Raw genomic sequence first — 26259 nt, 5'->3', positions numbered from 1 at the left:
CAACGAACCGTGTACTTCAAACTGTGTATGTTGAGAAAAGGTGCAGTGGGAACTTAGAGAAGTAGGTTACCTTCCTTGGTAGCGGGGAATTTGGTCCTGCTTGTATTGCTCTTTTGCAAAACTTGTTGCAGCTTTGCTTGCTGCAGTGCTCCGAGAAGCTGTGTGTGTGTGTGTGTGTGTGTGGCTTTCCAGTCAGCAAAAATTCACTTCAAACTCAAGGATATTTTCCCTCTCGCTCTCTTTCTCCATGCTGCCAAACTGAGCCAGGTCCTCTGAAGAGCAGCTCATTCCTGTACAAGCAGTTGGCCTCCTCGAGGGGCCCTGACCTTATTAGCAGTAAGGGGATGCTTCTCTGCCACTTCCAGGGAGGGAGGGTCATGAGAAGCAGCCATGAACGTGATGAGAATGTAAACAAAGGGCCAGATGCACCTTCCCAGACCTACATGGGGGACAGTTTCCTGAGGTGATACAAAATTCAACTTTACAGAACTGTGTTTCGTGTTGTGTAGGGTCTCCCGTTCCCTTTTGATTTGCTTGCCCAAAAGGTAAGACTAACAGTGTTTGAGTCTTGCTGACATAACTCATTCCCTTTTACTGAATAATTAAACATAACTGTAGCCTGTTTTTTGCTTTGAGTTATCCTGAGAATGCCAATGCCACTTGTGAAGGGGGGCTGTGGGGACCCACCAGAGGGCATTTTGATCGGGGTCCTCTCAGACCTTAACCCCATGCTGCCTGGATGTGATGTTAGAGGGGTGTATAATTCATTATATTTAAGAGCTGCATTGGTCTCTCCAATTTATTCTGTACCAACCTGAAGGCTGCATAACTTGTCAGTTAAGTTGCTTGCCTCCCGTTCTAACACTGATCAGTCTGCTCACTGCTAGAAGAGGTGGGGGGTAATAAATTAGTGTTGTGTCTTTTAGCAATAACTAAAGTGGAGCGCAGGATATTCCTATTAAGCTTTTGGTATCTTTTATTCGCAGGATCAGCTCAGCTCATTAAAGCCAATCTTCTAATATCTTATACAGAGGCCTATTGCCACATGTATTGCTATGAGTTAGAGGGGTAGGCTTTTGCCGGAACCTCTTTCTAATTCCTGGATCCAGACCAGATTCAAGTTCTGGAATAGCCAGGCTACCTTTCTGGTGTGGTAACTGCCCTCCAAGTATAGGCCATTAAAGTAACAAAGGAAGCGACTCTGTGCCAGACAACAAATGGGCGGGTAGATAGAAATACAAAAGGCCTGAGCTGGGAGTTGACTTGTGTGAACTAGAAGCTAGAAGTAAGGCTGAAGGCTAGACAGCTGGGACACAGAACAATGCCTAATATGTGCTAGAATCCAAGGCTGTGGCTACGGGAGAAGCAAGACTATCTTGGAGTGTTAATGCTGTGAGCCCGTCTATCGTAGGCTCAGGTTATATATATATGCGTACGTAAACCAGATATCATAAAGACATCACAGTCTCCGCTGTCTCTCATTTCAAGGAGAAAAACAACCCCTGGGGAAGTGCCTGGAACCCCTGGAATCTCGCACCGCTCAGTGACTGGGGTGACATAAAACAGTATTATAGTTACAAATCGGCCACTTGACAGCAGGTGGAGTCTAGCCCATGTCCTCCCTTTATTCAGGTTTGCTTAGAAAGTAAATGTCAGCCTGATTCTAAGTATGGAGACTAACCTTTTCTCTTCTCATATGTGCATACATGAAATTGAATAAATAAGCAGACTCTCCACTATGTTGAAGGAATTTAGTACAAAGGGGCCCACTTGGGAAAGATGTCTCTTGGCACAATCAGGGGAAGTGGTGATAAAATCCCTTTTTAAAATATACTTGCAAACAAATGCCAGAAAACTGGAGCTACATTAAAAGAGATTTCTGAAGAAATAAAATGGAAAGACTGCTGGGTGGCAGTGGTTTATAAGTCCTGCTTAATCTGCATGCTAAAAGAGCTTAATGAAAAATGCTAATTACTGAAATCATTCATTAGTACTGTAGATGCAGCATGAGACACTTCAAGGAAGAATTTCTAAAGTATTTTTGGTGATCATCTTAACTGAGAAAGCCAGTTAGCTGTTTGACTGCTTCTTCTTTCCCAGGTCTCAACTGTTGTTGTACCACATATGAGAATCAAATCCTGAACTGGTTGCTGTAAAATTCTACAGATCAATGTCCAAGAATTATTACAACAGACTTCAAGAAGCAATGTATTAGGATGGCACTGTGCCATTTACTGAGGGCATTTCCTATGGCCCTCTTAATCAGATGCTCAGTAGAAAGAGAGCCTTTCGGTGTGGGCCCCTAGATAGGGATTTTTTTCCGCAGGGAAGCCTGCCTGCCGCTATGTTGTTACTGATTTGGTACTAGGTCAAGACTTCTCTGTTCCAATACCTGGTTTTAAGGTCTTGTAGTACAGTTGGTGGTTTAAATGGCTGTTTTTGTTCTGTGATGTGTCTGTAGTCTTGAATTCTGATGGCTGGTTGCATCTCAAGTTTATTTTACAGCGTGGTTTTATTGTAATTTTTATTCTCTTTTCTTTAGTACAATGTCTTGATAATTTATGAGGTGTCTCATAAATATAATTGTGATACCTCTTTTTTAGATGTGAGTTGAACTGTGATTCCTTTGCCTTGCAATACTAATTCCTTTGTCCTCTTTCCTCCCTCCCTTACTTCCTCCACAGTCCTTTTTGCAAACTTAGGTGGGTGATGGATCATGACTTATACAGTGGTACCTTGGTACCTGAAAGGCTTGGCTCCCAAACAAATCAGCTCCCAAAGCATCGCAGACCTGGAAGTAAGTGTTCCAGTTTGCAAATGTCTTTCAGAAGCCAAACATCCAAAGTGGCTTCCACTTGAGTGCAGGAAGCTCCTGTAACCAATCGGAAGCAGTGCCTTGGTTTGTGAACAGTTTCAGGAGTCGAATGGACTCCCAGAACGGATTAAGTTCGAGAACCAAGGTACCACTGTATTGAATTTGTTCGTCACCTTTATACAGGGAAAAACAAAACTGTACCAAAGATAGAAGAATAAAAAATAAGCATTCCATTTTAAAAGTTTCATACTGTAAAAATATGAAACCCGGTCTCAATATGGCAATCATGTCATCGTTGTGTACATACTGCATCTTTTAAAACACATTCCCCCCCCCCCAAAAAAATAGTTTGTTAAGGATTGCTGAGAATTGCAATTCGATGAGAGGTAAACTACAGTGGCCAGAATTATTTGAGGAGGAAAATGGGCATCACATGTGCTTTAAGGATAAGAGTGTGTTCACAACCTTTGGTGTTTGACCTTGTGAACTAGCCTTTAGGCCAGCAGGTAGTTAATTGCCTAATACTTGTCTGTGAAGTGAGTGCAAAATCACTGTGTGAACAACATGGATTCTAAGCTGGCATGTGACTGAAAGTTTTATTAGAGAAAACTACAAGTTTATTATACAGTGGTACCTCTGGTTGCGAACGGGTTCCGTTCCAGAGCCTGAAAGGAACGCAACCCGTGTCTGCGCATCTGCGCACACGCGGGTTGTGATTTGCCGCTTCTGCACATGCACGTGATGTCATTTTGCGCGTCTGCGCATGCGTGAGAGGTGAAACCCGGAAGTACCAGAAAGTAACCCTTTCCGGTACTTCCGGGTCGCCATGGGACGCAACCTGAAAAAAGTTATCATGAAGCAAACATAACAAGAGGTATGACTGTATATGCAAGTGGATGGGAATTGGTCAACCTATTTTATTCTGTTACTAAATTACAATGTGCCCAAATTAAGAAACATATTAGAGCCAAATGTGGTAGATTTAACATTTCTTCTTCCCTTGCTGTGTTCACATGCAGTGGTCTCTTCTTGTGGAGCTTAGAGGCCTTTTTTAGCTCACAGAGTCTCCAACAAACTGGGTAAGAATACCCTTGTAAATGGCTTGCCCATTTGCAGCTCTTTCCTAGTAGCTGAACCCTGGGGAAGAAGCCATGTTCGTACAAGTCCTGAAGTCTGGCAATAAGAGAACAAGATAGCTGTTGGAGACTTTTAAAAGCAAAAGTTTTTGTTTTGTAGTTCTTGACTAGAACCACTTCCTCCTTCGTAGGAATAGTGTCTGCTAATGCAGCACAGAGCCACTTCTCACTATTTTTAGTTGAAAAGCTTTGTGGTCTGCCTTGTGACCAGCTTCTGTTTTGACTCTGTTCAGACATCATGTGCTGATCATCCAGACATCCGTGCTCCATTCTTCTCTTTTTCATGTCAATTCCCTCTTCCAAGTTCACTCTAATTACAATTCAAACATCACAGCAAGCTATGGTTAGAGGAAACCTGGCCCTGGAGGACAGGAGAAAGAAACTAGGAAATGCATGAGGCCAGTCTTCTGAACCTGTGTCTGAATCATCCATATCTAGGAACCTTGACTATTTCTTTTTATTTATATTGCACATTAAGCACATCTTAAGAGCTGCCTTACATCCCAAATACTTGTGTATGTAAACCAGTGAAGATGTATCTATAGTCTTTGCATCAGCTATGAAAGTTTTTTCAATATTTTTTGTTCTAAAAAGTAACCTAATGACAAGCCTTGCCAGACAATAACCTAAAACAGTTTACTTTAATAAATGGATATCAATGAAAGATAAAGAGCTTACTTTCCTGAATGTGGTTTCAAGTAAATGGAATGTAGGTAAAATTATAAAATTTGTATTTATATAGAATAGTTCATCTTAGTGACTGTGATGTGGTTATTTTTTTATTAGTGTGAAGGTGAAAATAAATGTGGACTTCTTGTCATGTTGCATAATCTCTCTTATCCTGCAAAATCCCACTGACCTGAGTTCTCTCACATGCGAGAGAAAGTAAAACCCAAAGATGCATGATACCCAAAAAATGAGCATATTTTGGTCAGACGCTCTGAAATAAGGTAGCTGATTTGTGCCAGAGCACCGGACCAAAAATGGGACATCCCAGGGATCCAATCAGAAGCTGGAATACGGTAAAGGTAAAGGTACCCCTGCCCGTACGGGCCAGTCTTGACAGACTCTAGGGTTGTGCTCTCATCTCACTCTATAGGCCAGGAGCCAGCACTGTCTGCAGGCACTTCCGGGTCACGTGGCCAGCGTGACAAGCTGCATCTGGCGAGCCAGCGCAGCACACGGAACGCCGTTTACCTTCCCGCTGGTAAGTGGTCCCTATTTATCTACTTGCACCCGGGGGTGCTTTCGAACTGCTAGGTTGGCAGGCGCTGAGACCGAACGACGGGAGCTCATCCTGCCGCGGGGATTCGAACCACCAACCATGCGATCGGCAAGTCTTAGGCGCTGAGGTTTTACCCACAGCGCCACCCGCATCCCCTGAAGCTGGAATAGGCTTCTGTTATTCCGGGATATCCTGCTGAAATCCCGTTGAGGATTAGGGCTGGGCAATATCAGCTTTTCAACATCACGGTGCATCACCAGCGAAACATTTCAGTTTGGCGATATACAGTGATGTTGAAAAAACGAAATGCATTAGCCTCTGCCTGCGAGGCTTGAGAGCTGAGGTGGTTTCACCCAGGCACTCGCGGGCTGGGACAGTGCAGCTTGTTTGCACAGCTCAATTGGGGATTGGGAAGGTTCCCTTTCTGCACCTGAGGCAGCCCTGATGCTCTCCCTGCTTGTGCACGAGTGGCAGGAGCCTCAGGGCTACTTTGCACCGCTCACCTGGGGAGAGAAAGGCTCCCCCTCCCTAGTTGTGATAGCCCCAATGCTCTGTGCACAAGTGAGCAGAGCATCGGGGCTCCTTTAACTACTTGCAGCAACTGTGCTTACTAGCTGCATTTTGCTCTGGCAGGGACGGAGCCTAGTCAGGTTGAAACAGGACAGAGTTTAATTTCCTTGCCAAATCATGAGGCTCTGCAGACTTCAGAATACAATGGAGACTGGAATTAAACAAATGGAAGATAAATTGCTACTAAAAAGTAAACAGGTAGATCTTGCTTTCCACTGTATTGCTGACTGCATCTTGTTAAAGATCACTTTGCTGAATAGCTTACGCCTTACGGGATTTGGACATAGAGTTTGCAAATTCAAGATATTTGAAATGACAGATATTGGCAATTTGTGTTACTTTTTTGGTGTATAGGAAGCTAAACAAGGTGCAAAGTTGAGAGCACATGTCTATGGTGATGCAGTTCCAGTGAATTTCAGAAGACAAAAACAGAAAAGACTGCAGGAGGGTGCAATGAAAAGATAAAGGTGCAGATTTATATTATACTTATTATAGGTACAGTAGTATCAAGGCTTTGTAGCAAAACCCAATGCTATCCAACCAACTGAGTCAACTTCCATAGTATTATTTTTTAATCAAGCTTGATGGGCTTCATCTCATTTTGATCTGTACAGATCTCACTTCCTTAAAGAACTTCCTGTTTGAAACAGTGACAGATAATTGTGTGCTTTATGTAACTCTCACTAAGATCTGGCTGATGAAGAACTGGTTAGGCTCAGGCAATAAGTCTGCAGTACACTTGTGAGTTTGCCTCTTCCCTTTTTTAGCAGTTAACCCCTACTGCAGATCACTAAAGCTGCCTTCTGTTTTCAAAGCCACTTATTCCAAGTAAAAAAGCCTGAAGTCTGCACTGATACATACATCCAAGAATTGAAATATATAAACAAATTTGTTGCAAATTTGTATGGTGGAAATGTTACTCTCATAAAAAATCTTGGACATTATATGACATAAGCATAGCACTTAGGTTAACAATGGTTTTGGCAAACTACTTCTATTTCTATATTTTTCTACTTGGAAATTGAAAAACTTTATTTCATTCACTTCAGATATACTAAAGATCCCACTGCAGAACTGGTAGCTTTATTTTGCTCCTGGCATGTGTAATTACTATGTGATTTGTCTCAGTAACTCATTGGGCTTATATTGCTATGCAAATTACTTGATAGATTCAAATGACAAACTCTAGCAATCATTTAGTGCAGCCACTCTGCTGAACCCTCTTCCTGCCGCTTCACCATACATGACAACCCATAATATTGCAAAGAGCTGCAAATATGGTTGTAAATATACAGTAAAATTAAAAAGAAACAAAACAATGTGGCTAATACATTGTTTATTGATAAGTGATAACCAATAAACTTGTCAAGAAACTATTTGCATACATGCATTCTTTTGGGATAATTAAAGCACACTAGCATATGTTTAAAATCAAAACTATTTACAGCAGCTTAAAATTTAGGTTAACAGGCATAGCAGGATTTTGCCCAAATCCACAGGCTAGTAGGGTAGAGTTGTCTCTTGCTTGCATAACTTCCTGTAAAAAAGCTCCAAATGTATCTTGGAATATCTTTTTCTTTTTAAAAGATTTACTTGCTATTTGAATTCCTGAAATGAAGGTAGAACAGTTTTTAAATAAGGTTCCTAAATGTAGTTCCTTAGCTTTATAACTTGTACTATGGAAAGGTGAACATAAGGATTAATGTTCAGAGAATGTAATATCAATAGAAATACTACATTGCTACAGGCAAACCTGTAGTAAGTTATTCCTTGTGGAGGAGGGAGGTATGTTTCTATCCAGCTTTTATCACATCTCTTCTCATGTCTCCAGTAGATCCCAAACAGATCCATGCCCTCCAGATGTTTTACACTATAATTCCCAGAACCCTCTCCAGTAGTATTTTATTGCAGGTGTATTCTGCAATATGTTCTTAAGACAAAAACAGAGCTTAGTGCTAGATTTATTGAGCTTTAATTTGTTCTGTGATGCTTCCCCAATGCCACCATATTATATTGCTCTCTGGAGCGGCTCTAATGCAACAAAAATGGGACAAAAATATACCAGAACATATGAAATAGTTAATTTCTGTTAATTTCTGATTGTGAATGAGCATTCCAGCCAATATAGTTTTGCATTCACATTGCAAAGTGGTTTAAAAGAAGAAACACTTTATGGACTTTTTCCACTTGAGGCATAATGTTGTTTAATAAAACAAATACCGTATTTTTTGCTCCATAAGGCGCCCCGGACCATAAGGCGCACCTAATTTTTAGGTGCTGTCTTGGCTTCCTCTTTAGCTGCGCGCAACCTCTCCAGGCGGGAGAGGCCGCGCGCAGCTTTGGCAGCTCTTGGCTTCATTTTTAGCTGCGGGGCCCAAAACAGGTCAGGAGCTTGTGGAGCTGGGGGCAGGGGAAGCCCGAGCTTCCCCCGACCCCAGCCCCCAAAACAGGTCCGGGAGCGGCGGCAAGGTGTGAAGCCTTTGGAGCGCAGCGCAAGTTCCCGCTGCACTCCAAAGGCTTCAGGCGGCTATCCCTGAAGCCTGGAGAGTGAGAGGGGTCGGTGCTCACTGACCCCTCTTGCTCTCTAGGTTTCAGCGAAAGCAACGCGTAGCCTCTGCGCTTTGGAGGCTTCGCAATGCTATCGCTGAAGCCAAGGAGCCTGCATTCGCTCCATAGGACACACACAAATTTCCCCTTAATTTTTGGAGGGGGAAAAGTGCGTCCTATAGAGCGAAAAATACGGTAATAGCAACTGATAGGTACACCTATCCTTTGCAAAACCATCACAGATTATATGATGTTTGTTTCTTGGCATATTGAACAGAGCTTGGCGTTTTGAATATTATGTCCTTTTGTCTAAAGCAGGGATGGGGAACCTGTGGCCCTGTGGATGTTGTTGGACTTCTGTTGCCATTGTCAAGAGCTCCACAGGTTCTTCATCCCAGCTCTAAAGCAAATGGACAAAGAGGGGGAAAGTTGAGGAAGTGAACAGCCAGATTCTGGATAATGCTTGGGGAATATGGATAGTATTCAACAAAGTTTTACTCAGAATAAACCCACTGAAAGAAATGAACATGACTTAGTTAAAACCATCAATTTCAGTGGATCTGCTCTGAGTAAAACCTAGTTGAATACCACCTTGTTTATTTTCTGATATAGCAGCCAACTATTCAAACTGGAGAATCCATTCAGGCTTAAGTGATACACTTGAACATAATCTGCAAATGAAATATATCTGTAAGGTGACACCACATGTGGCACACTCCAGCAATTTGAGGGAAGAGGTCCTGGCACTGCTGTCTTTTCAGTATACTCTCTCATCCTAGGATGGGAATAGTTAAAAACCTACCACTGAAGGAAATGTCAATGTCAAAGCAGTGTTTTCCACAGAACATCTATTTGAATATTAAATACTCTGGAGTAGTTGCACTTTCATTCCAACGGCCATTGTGGATATGACTGCCAAGGTTCCACAACTTTTGTTTGAACTATTCATTTATCATAATGAAATGACAAACACGATTTATCTGGTATTGGGAAATAATGGGCAGGGTGCAGCGCTTCCTGCGCACGCAGTCTGAAATCTGTACTGTATTAACCTTAAAGTCAAGCTATGGAGATGGGAATAGGATGGAAGGGAGAGTGGGCTTTTATCAGTTGAGCACTTAGCATTTGTTAAGCAGTGGGGGGAATATGTGATTTTACCATGACACATAATTACTGTGGAGCATTTCCTGTCACAGGATGAAGTAATGGTCCTTGGCTTAGATGTGGGGTGCAGGGGGGAGATGAGACAGGCAGAAGGTTGTTCAGGATCTATGTATAGAGTTTCTGAGTGATTTGAGTTAGATCAGCAAGGATTTTTGACTCCCAATTTAGCAGAAATAAAATGGCTCCTTCCTGCCCCTTGGCCGTCCTAATTTTGCTGCTGAAATTAAGGCAGCTTGGGATATTTTTTTATGTGCAGGGTTGTGAGCTCCTGTACTCGTAGCCCTGGGCTTAGAATTATTTCATTCTTAAGTGTATAAGAATCTTAAGGATCTAGGAAAAGCAAAGTCGACTCTGCAAGCCTAAATTCTGCCTGCCTTTGGCTTGCTTTTAATGGGAATCTGTCCAATTCAAAGATAGCTCTGTGCAGTGAGTATGACCTGTAATACTTAAATGAAACTTCCAGGTTGAGACGCATTTGCAGCAGGAGGAGGAGGCGGCAGCAAACTGAAGGGAAAATCTGTTGTGTTAATTCCTTGCTTTGGGGTTCCCAGACACATCTGGCTGGCCATGGTGAGAAACAGGATGCTGGACCCTTGGTCTGATCCAGCAGGGCTGCTATTCCCACACATAAGAGAAGAACGGAGCAGTAAGAAAACTGGAAAACAAGGAAGTTTGTTATACACACTGTTGAGCTGGAGGAGCTTGGAAGTAGTACAGAGAACTGCCTGCCTGGCAATGTTATTCTGTGGTTGCCTAACTCTTTTATTTGTACTGCAGAGCAATCAGCATGTTTTTAGTTTTTTATAAAATGTGGCAGCTGAGATGCAGATCTGCTCTGAGTCAGGGGGACTCCGTCAGGCTGCTATTTCCTTTTCAGCCTGACCCCAGATTGTTTGGAAGGAGTTTCTCACTCTTCCTCCACCCAATTCCTCCCCCCCCTTCCATCCTGGCCTCTGAGGGGTGTTAACAAATTACATGCATGCTCTTTATACAGCAACCTTCTCTCCCCACACCCCCCCCCATCTGATCTAAAAGGAGAAAACTGCCTGGGAGAACTGCATTGTCAACTATGGTAAATTTTTGCTCAGCTCATTGGATCTTAATGGGCTAGCTGTGCCTCTGTGGGTTGCACAGCAAAGGATGGCATACCCAGGGAGGTCTCGTTTGAGGAGGTCTTTCAGTGAGCATATCAGGGTCTCCACCAACAAAGCATGGGATGTCTTCTGGAAGAGCGCACGAGAAAAACGCTTGTCAGGTCAGTTGTCTGAGTTCTTTCACTACTAATCTTCACAATTTACTTGCCTTTATTGACTGTGTGCACTTCCCATACCAGAAACGGAGAGGAAGTCTCTTAGGGAGCTATCAATGTTGTATTGGCATAAGTATATATGTTATCCCACCTGAGATCATGGATCGGGGTCATACCTTGGTAGTTCAGAACGGGAAATGCAGGATATTGACTCATTGCTTTCTTAGTTGTTGATGCAAACCAGCCTCAGTACATCACTTTCCCAGTTAAATATGTCAAGTGAATATGTAATAAACTAGACATTGGAATTTGGAATCGTGTGAAATCCTGGATTGTGAAATGTCAGATTAGTCCTGTTCTTTCTTAGTGCATGCAACTCTCAAGTGTGGTGACCACAAACAGCTGTTATGAAAAGCCGTAGAAGAAAACTAAAACACTTGGAACGAAATGGTTATATACGTTCAGTTCGCTGTAGTATGCATTGTTTTGATGTTCTAATGCCAAATGGAGCATATATAACTATTGAACCTTAAATCTATGTGATAGCGTGCAGACTGACATGTTGATACCCTGACACTCAGTGGGGAAATCTGGTAATACCAAGCGAAACATTTTAGAAATGTGTTCTAAATACAGCACTTTTCAAATAGTGCAGCTGTGGTCAGAGGACACCTCTTTTTTGGCAACAAAGTTTTGACTTTTTAGCTTAACCCCAGAGTCATCCACGACTGGACCTAATGGTCAGGGGTACCTTTACCTTTTTAATACTGCTTAGCAATTAACCAGATCTGTTGTTAGGAGAATATTGTTTCCTGTTAGCCCCAAGTTCAACCAGGTGAGTAGGGACTGGGGGTGGGGGAGGCGCTGCACCTGTACCAGGATGGGGCAAGTGTGGTTCTGTGTGGCTGCCTGTCTGTCAGCATGTCTGCTAGCAGTGGGGCGGGAGAGGGGGCAGAGCCTGAAGCTATCAAAGTCTACTCTGCTCTTGGCTGTGGTCCTCTATCTGGTCTTTGCATTCTCACTCACTTGCCCTGGTGTCATATAGGTATTTGTTTATTTCTATATTACATTTATATCCCGTCTTTTTTTCTGAAAGGAGTTCAAGTAGCATGCATGGTATTAATTGCCAGCCTTGTTTAACTAGGTTAGTCATATTAGTAGGGTTTGTACCAAAGGAAAAGCATTGGTTAGCATTTTGAGGTACACCTTTATAGTAAAAGAAGGACACTTAGACTAAAGACTGTAGGACCCTAGAGTGGGGAAAGGGCATCCTTTGAGACTTGCTTTCACCCCACACTCAAAATATTTAAGGTTGGGAGGGCCTGGGGGATGTGAGTCGGCTAGGCCTTGGTCAACCAAGAGATCCCTACTGCTCCTATTTGGGACAGCCTTCTTTGCTTACTATGAATGACATCCACCCAGGTATTCAAGCTTAATTATTACATGTTCAGGTGGACAAGTAGTGCCTTCAAGGAAATGGTTAACTATGTCTGAAAACATGAGTATTAACCAATAATGGAGGTGCTCAGGGCACCACTCTGATTGGTTCTGTTTCGTAAATTTTGAATGCCTAGAGATTTTGGAATTGATTAAAGCAAATGACAGGCCTATGCCCCTCCAAATGTAGTTGAAGTCCAGCTCCCATCAGTCTAATCCAGCATGGCCTTTTGTTAGGCGTGGTGGGTGTTCTGGTCCAAAAACATCTGGAGGACCACAGGTCCCCATACATGCATTAAAGGAACCTTAATTCGAACATTGTGATACTAAAGGTTTACTTATACGGCTCGGTCTGCTTATTGCTGTCTGTCCTGGTAATGTCCAGTAGGCCTGCTGTTTATGTTCTTTGCTGAGTCTGGGCTCATAAAAATGTTAAGAGTCATAGGCAGGCAGAGCAAAGTGTCATAGACATGGACACAGTTGCAAAGATATGCTAGCAGTGGGGAATCTGGAGATCAGTCTTTGCCAGGAACATCTGTATGTGGCTTTGGGTAGGCCAGTCACTCTAAGTTTTGGTTCCCCATATGTGAAGTATGATATATTGCCATATGTCCTCTTTTTCCAGTACACGTCCTCTTTTTCATGGGTAGAGTTGTCATAGCAATCCATAGAAGAAGTCGGCAAATTTGTCCCTTTTTTTGCTCTTCAAAACATGGCAACCCTGAAAAACTGTGGTGTAAAAGACATAGGATAAAAAAAAAATAATAGGGACAAGATTTAGAACATGAGACATTAATTAATTGCTCTTCTAAGTTAAACAGAAAAGTTAGTGCATCTGGGAGATAATGTTAGGAATCTCCTTTGCCTGGCAAAGAATAATCCAGAGTAGTCTAAAAATCTCATGTATTTGAAAAGGTTTCAAGCACTTGTAGATACTGATGCTTGCCAGGGTTAAATCTAGTGAATGGAAAAGCTATTTTCCAGGATCCTCTTCCATAATCCCCTCTCTTCCCTTTGCAATATTGATCATTTATTGGTTGGTTGGTTGGTTGGTTGGTTGGTTGGTTGGTTGGTTGGTTGATCTATTTAGGGTAGGGTGGTAGGCACATATGCTTTGCATGCCCAAGATCCCACGTTCAATCTGTGTCATCCCCAGGTTGAGCTGAGCAAGACACCCACCTGGAGAGCTGCTGTCAGTCTGTCTGCAATGCAATCCTGAGCTAGGTGGACTAGTGGTCTGATTCTGTATAAAGCAGCTTCCTGTTTATTCTGTTATCCCACACCACAGGCTTGCTTTTTACAGAATTAAAGCTGGGAACCTGGGGGTTGTGGATCATCCTGGTGAACATTCATGGACTTACATCTAGGGAATGGTGGCATATCTCCAGCTCCACTTTCCTTAAGGTGAACATACATTATTAATAACTAGCAAGATGTCTCCCCCAATGATAGAAGGATGCAAATATAAATGATGAGAGTGTGCGGCTGTCAGGATGGGCTGCAGCTAGGGCCCATTAGCCTCACTGAGGCAGTTGCCTCAAGCAGCAGACTGATGACGGCTGGGAGGGGCAGCGGGTCAGAAAGAGAGGGACCTCCTCATGTGCTTTTGCCACTCTTCCTTTGGCTGTGGATTCAGCGCTGTGAGGATCTTGCCGCTGTCCACCTGGGCAGGGCTCTGGGCCTGACGACACCCCAGGCTGCCTCCAGTTGCCTCAGGACACAACGCCCCCATGGAGGCCGCCACAGGGCAGAGGAGGCAGTGAGGGGTGTGGACCACAGACACTGCCCCATCTGCCACCCTGGTCCCCAGCATTGCCACCACTGGGAATTTCCTGATGCCAGTGACAGTGCTCTTGCTGCTGCTTGTTGAATCAACCTTAACAAACTATGATTCCTGCAGAGGAGCACCAGTTTATTTCTTGCCTTGGGTGGCAAAATTTCTTGGGCCAGCCCTGGCTGCAAGAAAGTGTGGTATTGAGTACCAGTTCCTACTTCCAGTCTGATTTTTTGAATGTGTTATTTCCATTGTTCCTCACTTTCTGCATTCATTTGGAATCTCATCTGTCCCTTTATTCACCTTCAGTTTTGACACTGCAAGAGTGACAGATAGAAAAGGTCATGTTGCTTGCTCTGTTCCTCCAGCCACTAAACTGGAATTCCTGCTTACTTGATTTGATTAGCAGAGATAAGAAAACTGATAAAAGTATTATACAGAGTGGCTCTCTGGGCATCCTCTATCTCCACACATTTTGAATTTGAGCTAATCATCAAACACATTTAAAAACCTTGCTATCACCTCATTCACTCACCAGAGCAGGGGAGGGAGGAAGGATCTCTTGCCATAATTCCACTGCAAGAAGCCTGCTCTTTTGACTGTGTTCAGGATTCTCCCAATAGCAGATTGATGAGATGGCTGTGGGAGACTGGATGCTAAGAACATAATGCGAATGTTTTTTCTTCATGCACCCATTGGAAAATTTGAACAAAGTATTAAATAAAATAAACTTTAAAAAAAGTTAAGCTGAATTGATGATGAGAGACATCACTTTTTGTCTACCATTCCCCCTCTCACTATAGACACCAATATATAATTAGCCAAAAATGGTTGCATTTGCACCACCTAGTCTGCAATCCTAACCCCACTTACGTGGAAGCAAGACCTATTGAATTCAGTAGGACTGACTTCTAAGTAGACATGGTTAAGATTGCACTGTTAATGGGCCTTTTTCTGCCCCTGCTTGATTCTTGCTTGTTGCTGTCATTGAGGATTCTCTGTTCTTTCTCATCTCCCCTACCAACCAACTCCTCCAGTACACTCTAAAACTTCAAATGCCATAGATTTATATAAAAGCCAGTTTGCAATGTTCTGTTGTAATCTAGGCCTGGCAGATAAGAATGACCTCAAACCTCTTAGTGGCTGAGGTCACCAAGGCCTGGTCTCAGCAGCACTATCCCAGCCATCTTATAAGCAATGTGGTTGGTTTTTTATAAGGAAGTTTTAGAAAAATCTGGGGGAGAGCATGAGATCTGGGGCCTGCCTCAAAAAACCTGTGGTTCAGCCGCAGACACACCCAGTGGCCCCCTAATTATGCCCCTCTCTGTTTTCCCCCAGTAGAATTCAGGCTTGGAATGAAGAAGGCAAACAGAAAGCAAAAAAATGTTCCTCTTCAACCAGGCCTTTGGCCGATTTATATTCTACAGCCTTTTAAATGTGTCTGTGGGAAGGGGGGGGTATTGTTTTGTTGTTTTTGTTTTATTTATTTATTTGTGTTTTTATATTGTATTCTGTGAGCCACCTTAAGTTGTTGTGATGAAGGGTAGTATATAAAATTTAACCACCACCACCATCACCTGCCACTTTTTTACAGCGGTAAGAAAATGTACCCCCCATAATTACAACATAACAATGAATTAACATAATTATATAATAATGAATCAGCATTTAGGTAAAACATTAAATACTTTGGCACAGTAGGTTTATTTCAGTCACTGACCAGAGTGCAACATAAATTATATAAGTTAAAACCTTAATTGCTAATTTAAAACATATTAAGACATTGGCCGTTAGATTCATTCAAAGCTTGTCTCCTTAATTTGTGACCAAAATGGATTTGGAGCTTTGAGTAAGTACAGCAATGTGTTGGCACACTGCTTCAGATTTCAGGAGGTAATCTCTAGCCCCCTAAAGGGGGGGGGGGCAGAAATACCTGACTCTTCCATGTGTGTAGGTAGCCTCTTCCCCAACAGCTACAATTAATCTTTGATGAAATAACCATTTTTCTTCAGCTGTTGGGAGATGTGAGAGTATTTTGGAGCTAAAATAAAGCATTCCACACATAAGATAAATAAAAGCTTTAATGGCAATGACAGTAACAAATGGCCAAGTTACTTGAACTGGCTTTATAAATATTTTTCTTTTAAGGAGCTTTATGGTTTGTTCATTTGAATCATCTAGTCCTCTAGTACAATCATCTTGTGTTAATCTCAGTTAGGAAGGAAAAGAGATTCATACAGCTGTCCTACAGCTGGTATTTATCCTGCTTTGAACATGTAAGAGTTCCTATAAGTGGGATCAGTCTCTTTCCTGAAAAAGTGATATAAAGAAACATAAAAGTTATTTCTTTGTTTCTTTCTTAAAGCAAGGGTGAAGCTGCTGTCAGAGCTACCCTGGATATGCTATTTTGCCTTTTGATTTATTTTTTGTGGTTAACTCATTGGTTCAATCTGGGGGTGGGGAGTAACATATAGATAATTAAAGAAGGACCCCTGGATGGTTAAGTCCAGTCAAAGGCGACTATGGGGTTACAGCGCTCATCTCGCTTTCAAGCCGAGGGAGCCGGCGTTTGTCCACAAACAGTTTTCTGAGTCATGTAGCCAGCATGACTAAACCGCTACTGGTGCGTGGAGGACCGTGACGAGTGCCAGAGCGCACGGAAACGCCGTTTACCTTCCCACTACAGCGGTACCTAGTTATCTACTTGCCCTGGCATGCTTTTGAATTGCTAGGTTGGCAGGAGCTGGGACAGAGCAATGGGAGCTCACCATGTTGTGGGGATTTGAACCGCCAACCTTCTGATCAGCAAGCCCAAGAGGCTCAGTGGTTTAGACCACAGTGCCACCCGCATCCCTTAGATAATTACTGAAAACTGGCTTGTGGTTTTGTTAGTTCCAGCAAAGTTGGATGAGAAATCTGGAGAGTGTTGGCATTCACATGTAACACAGATATATGCTGTGAAATTCTGAACACTTGGAGCTGCATCTGAGTGGCCTGCTTAACAGTTATGGAGCACATGATGCTGCAGAGCTGCTTAAACTAAGCTGGTGCAAATCTGATTAGTAACCTAGCACCAAGGAGTTGCCTTCATCATTAGACGACTGTAAGGGAAATGAAGGCACATCTCTCATGTATTGTTAAAATAAAGGCGAATGTAAGTATCTGCACTATAAGACTGAGGTGTTTTTAGTACAATTCCTTGCCAGAAGCAAAGGGACAAGAAGCTGGGCTGGTAAATGAAAGCCCAGGAGGATGGCAAACAGAACATGCTTATTTGGGCTTCTGATTATTCTTAGAAGGATTTCGTGACTGATATAAAATGGTGTTTACTTTTTTCTAAAGGAACCACTATAAATCCGTTAAATCTCCAGAACATTCTTGGAACTACCTCTTGGAAATCGTGGTCAATGAGAGGACCATTCACCTTCAGGTGGAATCCTTTAGTCTAACATCTGTTAGGGGGTGAAGTTGTGCCTCAACCCCATCTCCAAATAGCTCAATCACAGGGGTACCATGTTAGAGGGGGTCTAGTTGGAAGTATGTGTCCAAAAGCCAAGGCATGCAGCAGATGGGCCATAGAGCTTCCGGCAATGACTTGGGAGGGCCACTTGTGTAGACCTGTGTCTTGCAGTGGACCCATCATGCCTCAGTCCTCCACCAAGAAGCTGAGAGTGGTATACACCCAATGCCTATTCCAAATCCTACCAACATCTGGAATCAATAACATTGTGGCCAAGTTTAAAATCCCAAAACGTTGTCCAGTTTGTTCACTTTCATAGGGTAGGCCTTGCTTCAATAGGAGGGATCTCTATAAGTGAGCCCACAATGACAGCCCTGTGTCATCGGTTGGAGAAAAGCCTTTTTTTTTAGTTGGGGGAGTGAATGAGCAATAGCAAATACTAGGCTTTGAGATGGAATTCCATGGGAATATCAACTAGGTGACAAACAATGTTTCTACAGCAGGGTGACAGTGAATTTTTACATATACAGCTGTGTTTTATTATCCTCTGTAAACATAGAAGCACGGGGAAGTTTTAAAAATTCCTACATATTTTTCCATTCCTAATGTTTTTTACTATTTTGGTTCTTAATACAAATTGCACACACATTTTTTGTCTAGCATTCCCCACGTCCCGCACACACCAAAAGCCTGCTGCAGCAACGATCAGAATGTCCTCTACCAAACATACAATTGTTCTGCAAGAGTAGACATTAAGTAGGCCTTTAATGTGGAACTGTTCAGGGTTCTTTCTTTTCCAATACAGTATGTCAATTATATCTTCCTTGATCTAAGCATCTGTTGCAGCAGGCAAATCTCTATATTTGTGCTGGTTCCCAGTTTTCTATCAGGCTCATTCACTGCATTGTAGAAGTATCTAGGCTTAAGAAAAGAATGTTATATTCAGTGGTGTGTAGGTGTGGGATTCCTGTCTTTAATTCCACTTCCATCTGATTTGTGAAAAACTGAAGCTGTAGAAAGGCTAAGAAACTTTAGGGTGGAGTTGAAATGAGGATTCCATGCAGGAGGGAGGGAGAGAATTGACTGAAACTGTGGAGGAGCAGTAGTGTCTGAAGGTGCACTCTCCAAGGCGACTTTGTACAACCTAGTGGGGAAATTAATTTCTAACTAATTTCACCAGCCGCTGCAGAGAATCCAGCTGTAGCAGTGTTTGGATGAAGACCAATCCTGGAACTATCACTTAGCTTCCCTGCTGTGCAGTAAAAATTGAATTGAGCAATCCTTGTCACTTGCCTTGGCTGCTGGAAGGAGAGGATATGTTGCAAAAGTGAAGAAGGGGCAGGGAGATCTGATGCTCCAGCAGCACTCAGTGTTGTACAGTATTTTTTCAGTTTATTTTCTTTGAATGGTATGCACGTGGAAGCCACAAATGCAATGTTGTCCCTTAAAAGCTGTTTAATACTTCTCTAGTACTAGAGACAACTTTCTGGCAAAGTAGTTCCCCCACAAACCATCAAAGGAGTTTGTTTCATAGAATCATAGCGTTGGAAGGGGTCCTGATGATCATCTAGTCCAGCCCCTGCAAGTTTAATATCACCACTGCTTGTATCTTATATGCTACTATTCATAAAAAAAAGTCAGAGCCATTTACAACAGTCTGTGCAGATGAAGCATTTGAGCAGTGGTGAGTCATTTCTGAAATGCCCCATCTCCCACCCAGAATGGATGTTCATTCTTTGTGCATCTTCAGCAGTTGTTGCCCGTAACTTCCAGCATGGTGCAAAAACTTATGGCAGCCATCACAACTCTCTCACCAGGCCCTAGCCTCAATGCAAGCAGAATGAATTGTGTCCCTCCATAACCATATAGTCACGTGGATGGCACGCAAAGAAGTATGGCAATATAGACAGTTAATGCATGGCTAAACCTAGATCTGAATGAGATTGGTGCAGCCTCTTGCAGTCCCTGGCCTGCTGTCACCTTCTTTCAACCAGTCACAGGAGACAGCTCTATTCCAGAGTGGGATTTTGTTAAAAATATTTTGGGTTTCTTCACATTTTTAGTTTAATTTTAAATTCAAAGTTTATTTAAATTGCAGTCATTTACTGTTAAAATGCACACTTCATGACATTTGTTTATTTAAATAATTGTTTTGTGTATTTATTTAAAAGGAAGACTAAAAATGCCCTTTTTTTAAGTGTCCTTTTGAGTTTGTGTTTCCTCCACCTTGCAAAATTTAAGCATGCCGCAAAAAAAGCATCTCCAATATTTCCCCTTCTATGTGCATAAATGAACAGCATCTTGCCTGCTCCCTCCTTTTAATGAAGTGTCAGTATGACTGTGTGAAGCTATTGTAAAAATAAGTTAAAGCCTAAGGGGAAGATCTGCAGGGCTGTGTACCGTTGGGAGATTGAGAGTCTGTACAGGAGTGGATTAATAGAGCCAGAGGCATAACTGTTATGTACTGAAGTTCTCACCCTGGGCCAGCAGGGGGATACTGTAGATAGTTATGCAAATGAAGGATCGAAAGTGACGTTCAGTGATTGGATAGTTTTTATGCAAATGAAGGATCAAAAGTGACGTTCAGTGATTGGATAGTTTTAGAAAATGTCAACAGTTACATTGTTCTGGAGCTCTATATAAGCAGGTTGACTGAGCTCCTCAGTCAGTTCTGTTCCAGCTTACAAATAAAGAGCTGCTTTGGAAGAATCGCTGTGTTATCTGATATGTTCGCCCACAATTTAACAATAACTTTGGTTAGAGAAAGGAAGGGTGATAATTGTTAAATGATCTTCCTTAAACTTGCTGACCAGTGACATCTAGTTGTTTCTGTGAGTGAAAAGAAACAATGAAAAAATGTAGACTAATGGGGGGAGCTGAGTTTTGTGCTAATGGTATTTTGTTGGGTTGACTGTTTCAAGGGCTGTCTGGTCCAAGTTTAGTTTGGAAATAAAGAACCATAAGAAGGAAGAGCATGGGGCCTTGAAGTTGCCCATCAACAACGAACACCATCAACAACATGATTAATATCAATTTTTAATAGAGTACACGTAAATGTCTGCTGATTTTGTTTTCTTAGTGCTTATATGCTGAGAGACAGCTTTTAGAGTCCCTGGATTTCAAACAGAAAGCATAAGCCTTTGAATGGAATTCTAAGATATGGGACAGCAACAGAACTTGTACCTGTGGTCCTGGAGAAAGTGAGGATGTTCCAGATTTTCTTTTAAATGCTATTTACAACTTGGCCAATGAAGGTGTACTGGCATTGGTTCTTATTGGACCACCGTTTTGGAATTCTGCGCAAAGGTTTGTTTTCTGTTAAAAGGTGACAGTGAGAGGGTTGAAAAGGTGCTGTGCTTACCCCAGAAGGGGGCAGCAAAGTAGCAGCATCTACTGCAATTCACTACTGAAATACAGTACAAGAGTTCTGCAAATAACAATCTTCTTGCCTTCACATAGCAATGTTTTTATTAAAAAAACAAAACTGGAATGCTGAACTAAAAGGAGAATGGACAACGTGGACAACTTTTTAAAAGAAATTCTTTTTTTATAAATATTTTTTATTAGATTTTCAAATACACAAACAGGAATTTAAAGTTCACTTACAAAAGAAAAAATAGACAAATAATTAAAGAATGAAGAAAAAAATTCCACTTTCAAAAATATTTTTACATAACCAATCGGACTTCCTCACATCTCCCGTACCTTGCATTCTTTACTCTTTAGAATGTCAGCAAATTATCACCTTTTTTCTTAGATCTTAATTCATACTTTCCCAATATTTTTAATTTAAAATACTCTTTGTCAAATATTTAAACCTTTTAGCACCTTTAATAATACCTTAAATGTCTTCCTTTTCTTACTTTTAGCTTAATTTCAAATCAAATCGCTGAAGCCAAAGCTTCCAGATCGTACAATTTAGCATTTTAGCATTCATACAACTTATAATGTTTTTGTAAATAGTCCTTAAATTTAGTCCAGTCCTCTTTCGTCGCTTCTTCTCCCAAGTCGTGGATTCTGCCAGTCATTTCAGCCAGTTCCATATAATCCATCAGTTGCATCTGCCACTCTTCCAGCGTGGGTAAATCTTGTGTCTTCCAATATTTAGCAATAAGTATTCTTGCTGCTAGGGACACAGGTGGCGCTGTGGGTTAAAGCCTCAGCGCCTAGGACTTGCTGATCGAAAGGTCGGCGGTTCGAATCCCTGCGGCGGGGTGCGCTCCCGCTGCTCGGTCCCAGCGCCTGCCAACCTAGCAGTTCGAAAGCACCTCCGGGTGCAAGTAGATAAATAGGGACCGCTTACCAGCGGGAAGGTAAACGGCGTTTCCGTGTGCAGCTCTGGCTCACCAGAGCAGCGATGTCACACTGGCCATGTGACCCGGAAGTGTCTCCGGACAGCGCTGGCCCCTGGCCTCTTAAGTGAGATGGGCGCACAACCCCAGAGTCTGTCAAGACTGGCCCGTACGGGCAGGGGTACCTTTACCTTTACCTTTATTCTTGCTGCTGTAGTTGCATACATTAAAAAAGTTCTATTCTTCTTTAATACCTTCTGGCCAACAATGCCCAATAGGAAGGCCTCTGGTTTCTTGGGGAAGGTATACCTAAATACCTTTTTTAACTCATTATATATCATTTCCCAGAAGGTCTTCACTCTTGGGCAAGTCCACCAGAGGTGAAAGAATGTCCCTTCAGCCTCCTTACATTTCCAACATTTATTATCAGACAAATGGTATATCTTAGCAAGTTTGACTGGGGTCATGTACCACCTATATATCATTTTCATAATGTTTTCTTTCAAGGCACTACATGCCGTGAATTTCAATCCGGTGGTCCATAACCTTTCCCAGTCTTCAAACATAATGTTGTAACCAATGTCCTGAGCCCATTTTATCATAGCTGATTTAACTGTCTCATCCTGTGTGTTCCATTTAAGCAACAAGTTGTACATTCTCGAAAGTACCTTAGTCTTAGGTTCTAACAGTTCCGTCTCTAATTTCGATTTTTCTACCTGGAATCCTAACTTTTTGTCCGACTTAAAAACTTCTTGAACTTGAGCATACAGAAACCAGTCCTGCACCCTATTTTTTAATTTTTCAAAGCTCTGCAGCCTCCAATTGTCTCCAACTTTTTCTATGATTTCCCAATATTTCGGCCGGCCGGCCTCCATATTGGGTTTTTTTCGAGCCTTGGCTTCCACTGGTGATAACCACCTCGGTGTTTTACTCTCTAAGAAGTCTTTATATTTAGTCCAGACCATAAAAATTGCTTTCCTGACAATGTGGTTTTTAAACATTTTGTGAACCTTTACCTTGTCATACCACAAATATGCATGCCATCCAAAAACATTGTTAAACCCTTCCAGGTCTAGGACATCGGTGTTCTCCAATAATAACCAATCTTTCATCCAACAGAAAGCAGCAGCTTCATAATATAATCTTAAGTCCGGCAGGGCAAACCCCCCTCTTTCTTTTGCATCAGTTAGTATTTTAAATTTTATTCGGGGTTTTTGCCCTGCCAGACAAATTTAGAGATATCCTTCTGCCACTTTCCAAAGCACTCCACCCTGTCCACGACCTGGAGAGTCCGAAACAAAAATAACATTTTAGGCAATACATTCATTTTTACAGCTGCAATTCGACCCAACAGGGAAAGGAAATTCTTGAAACCACCATTGCTGCATTTTCACTAGCACTGATTCTTGCAGTCCTCCTTTCTTATCAAGCTTTAAATTTCATACTATTAACTCACAGTAATTTATCAAGGTACCCAGTTCTGCTAATAAAATAACTAGTTCTTTAAACCCTCAGATTTAGCAGGTATTCTGCTTACTGCTTACTGTAGTTTTAAAACATGTAATACAAAATTGGTAAGAATAAACCTTTGTGCATTCCATAAAGATCCCCTTAGGTGTTAAGATCGGCCCTTTTGGTAGTTCCACCATTATCTTCAGAAGTTTGAGGGGGTCCAGGAAAGGGCATTATCTGGGCTTTGGTGTAACCTACTTGATTACTTCATTATTTCTAGATAACTGAGGGTGAGTATCTCTAAAAATGGGAATCATTGTTGGTTGTGATAAATGGGTATACATAGGATGCAGCTGAATGGGTGTAAGGAGCTCCAGATGGCTAAGTTTCAGTTTGGGGTTTGTTGACTTTTGAAAGCAGATTGCTGGTATGGAGGGTAGTTTTGCCATAAAACAAGCTGCTAGTAGCTATCCTGTTAAAAAAAAATCCACTCTGAATTAGTGTCATAATGTTTCACACATAGCCATAGGCTCTGTTTGAAATGAAGGCTGCTGTAAGGAGTCTGTCTGCATGTGAATAAGGCTGAGAGGCTGACTGTTCCTCAATGGGAGCTAATGATTAGGATATCTTTCCTTAAAGCCTACTTGTATGGTGGGGTCTGAATTTTGTGACTAGCAAAAATGAAACAACTTTGTGGTTTTGAATGTTGGATGAGAGGAGAGAGGTTCTAACCCATTGACCCCCCCTCCCCCGCATGTCAGTTTTCTGCTTGCTGGATTTAATAATGTGATTCCCCTCCCTGCAAATCAGAACTGACAGTACAGAACAGAAACAGAAGAATAGCTCATTGATTCCTACCTCATTTTGCTTTATGTGGAGAGTACCGTATGTTGCTGACTGGCTAGGAGGAGGAAGGTGTGTTCTCTGGGGGAGAGATGCAGTTACAAGTATGCTTTCTTCCACTTTGTTGGGTTTCTATTTTTGTAATTAATATTGCAAAGTATCTCTCCTCGAAAGGAAAAAGGTAAAGGTAAAGGACCCCTGCGAACGACTCTGGGGTTGTGGCGCTCATCTCGCTTTACTGGCCAAGGGAGCTGATGTTTGTCCGCAGACAGTTTTTCCAGGTCATGTGGCCAGCATGACTAAGCTGCTTCTGGTGAAACTAGAGCAGCACACAGAAACGCCGTTTACCTTCCCGCTGGAGTGGTTCCTGTTTATCTACTTGCATTTTTTTTTGGCGTGCTTTCAAACTGCTAGATTGGCAGGAGCTGGGACCAAGAAATGGGAGCTCACTCCGTCGTGGGGATTTTAACCGCGACCTTCCGATTGGCAAGCCCCTGGGTTCAGTGGTGTAACACAGTGCTAAATGCTGTAGTACTTCACTGCTTGAGATGGGAAGCATATAGTACACCAATGGAGAAGAAGCAAAGGGAGGACTAAGAGGCCACTTGTTATTACTTGGTAGGTGGAAGTGTTGTAATCTGAGCTCTCCCAATTTTTCCCTGTTAACTTCAGAGTGCTCCAAAAGTATGATATAACGGTGAAGAAGTACAACTGGCATAAGAGACTCTGTTGTGGTTTCAGTTCTAATGGAAGAAACAGTTGCTTGAAAATAGAAATAGGAACAGAAACCAGTGTGTTGTTCTAACTCAATTGCAGAGCTTGACGTAAACTACAACAATGATTTAACCAAAGAAACCATCATCCTGCCAGCTGACTGTCCACTCAGCACTATGCTGTAAGCTGTGGGAACAACCAGATGAATGGCTTCTTCACACACACACCCCCCCCAAAAAAATCAGCTGCAGATGGCAGGATAAACTTTTTTTCTGACTTCATGCATACACACAATTTTGTAGCAAGACAGCCCCAGTCCAGCCTGTAGTAAAAATTACACCATTTGAAGTTTGCAATTGTTGGCATCCATCTGTTTCAGCGGGCAGTGGAAGAGTGTGCCTTCAGGGCTGAAGTCAAACCACTGGAGTTACATTACTGCTACAGCACAGACATGTTTTGTGGAAACTTGGGCCGATGAAGGCATCTGATTGTGCTGCTTCAGTCTCTGTTGATTTGTTGCCACAGGGGCTTGTAATTGTGGAGGTATAGTTTGTTGAGGTTTCTGGTTATTTGGACCCCTAGGTACCAGAATTTGGTGTGGCAGAGTTTTACCTTTGTGATGTTGGTGAATTCCTTTTGGGTATGCAGGGTGTGGGGGGGTTGAAGCACATAGCCTCAGATTTTGCAAAGTTTGCTTGTAGGCCCAACATCATTGCGAATGTGTTGAGTTCTTTAGTTAGGGTGGTTGCTGTGTTTATACCAGTGTAAAGTTGCGTGAGGATTTAAGTATGCAGTTGAGATATCTCTTTTGAATGTTAAAAGATGTTTGTAATACATTTTGAGTTCTGTACTGGCAGGTGTCCAGAAGCAACACCTTTATTGGGATTTCTACATTTTTAAAGGTTCAACATGGACTTTCTATACAATGGGGAGCAACAAAACAACACAACTACATAAAAAGCAAACAGTGAAAGATGCTGCCTTCCTTGTTACCACTATAAATACAGGATGGCTTCAAGTGACGGCAGGAACCAAATACCAGCCAGGAGCTGGATTTACTTCCCAGTGTCTTTGAAAGGCTAGATCCTTCCTTCCTTCCATCCATCCATCCATCCATCCATCCATCACTTACTGCTTTAAATTTTTAAGGGAAAAAAATCTCAAAGTGGTTTACTGCATATTGAAGCATCAAATAAAACATTACTGAAGAAAGTCAAATATAAAGAAGATTGTTGTTGTTGTTTAGTCTTGTCCGACTCTTCGTGACCACATGGACCAGAGCATGCCAGGCACTCCTGTCTTCCACTGCCTCCCGCAGTTCGGTCAAACTCAAGTTGGTAGCTTCAAGAACACTGTCCAACCATCTCGTCCTCTGCCATCCCCTTCTCCTTGTGCCCTCAATCTTTCCCGACATCAGGGTCTTTCCCAGGGAGTCATCTCTTCTCATAAGGTGGCCAAAGGTGGAGCCTCAGCTTCAGGATCTGTCCTTCCAGTGAGCACTCAGGGCTGATTTCCTTCAGAATGGATAGGGTTGATCTTCTTGCAGTCCATGGGACTCTCAAGAGTCTCCTCCAGCACCAT

At 42.3% G+C, this 26259-nt stretch overlaps 1 protein-coding gene across 2 annotated transcripts in view; it reads left to right on the top strand.

The window, feature by feature from the left end:
• LOC309363089 (rho GTPase-activating protein 7-like) overlaps nucleotides 1–26259 on the top strand; it is a 95371-nt gene that overhangs the window by 13614 nt on the left and 55498 nt on the right. Inside the window, exon 1 of one of the 2 annotated variants that reach the window (XM_081899120.1) lies at nucleotides 10328–10712. The exons of the other annotated variant lie outside the window; for it this stretch is intronic. Within the exon in view, the coding sequence (XP_081755246.1) occupies nucleotides 10598–10712 (115 nt within the window). The 5' untranslated portion in view covers nucleotides 10328–10597. Of the gene's footprint in view, nucleotides 1–10327; nucleotides 10713–26259 lie in introns of those variants that run through there. 2 annotated transcript variants of the gene reach the window in all.

This window comes from Podarcis melisellensis (genome assembly GCF_964234715.1).
Source record: "Podarcis melisellensis genome assembly, chromosome: 2".
In the NCBI taxonomy this organism is placed as follows: Eukaryota; Metazoa; Chordata; class Lepidosauria; order Squamata; family Lacertidae; genus Podarcis; species Podarcis melisellensis.
Note: the sequence above shows the minus strand (reverse complement) of the source record. Positions and strands in the feature narration are given on the sequence as shown.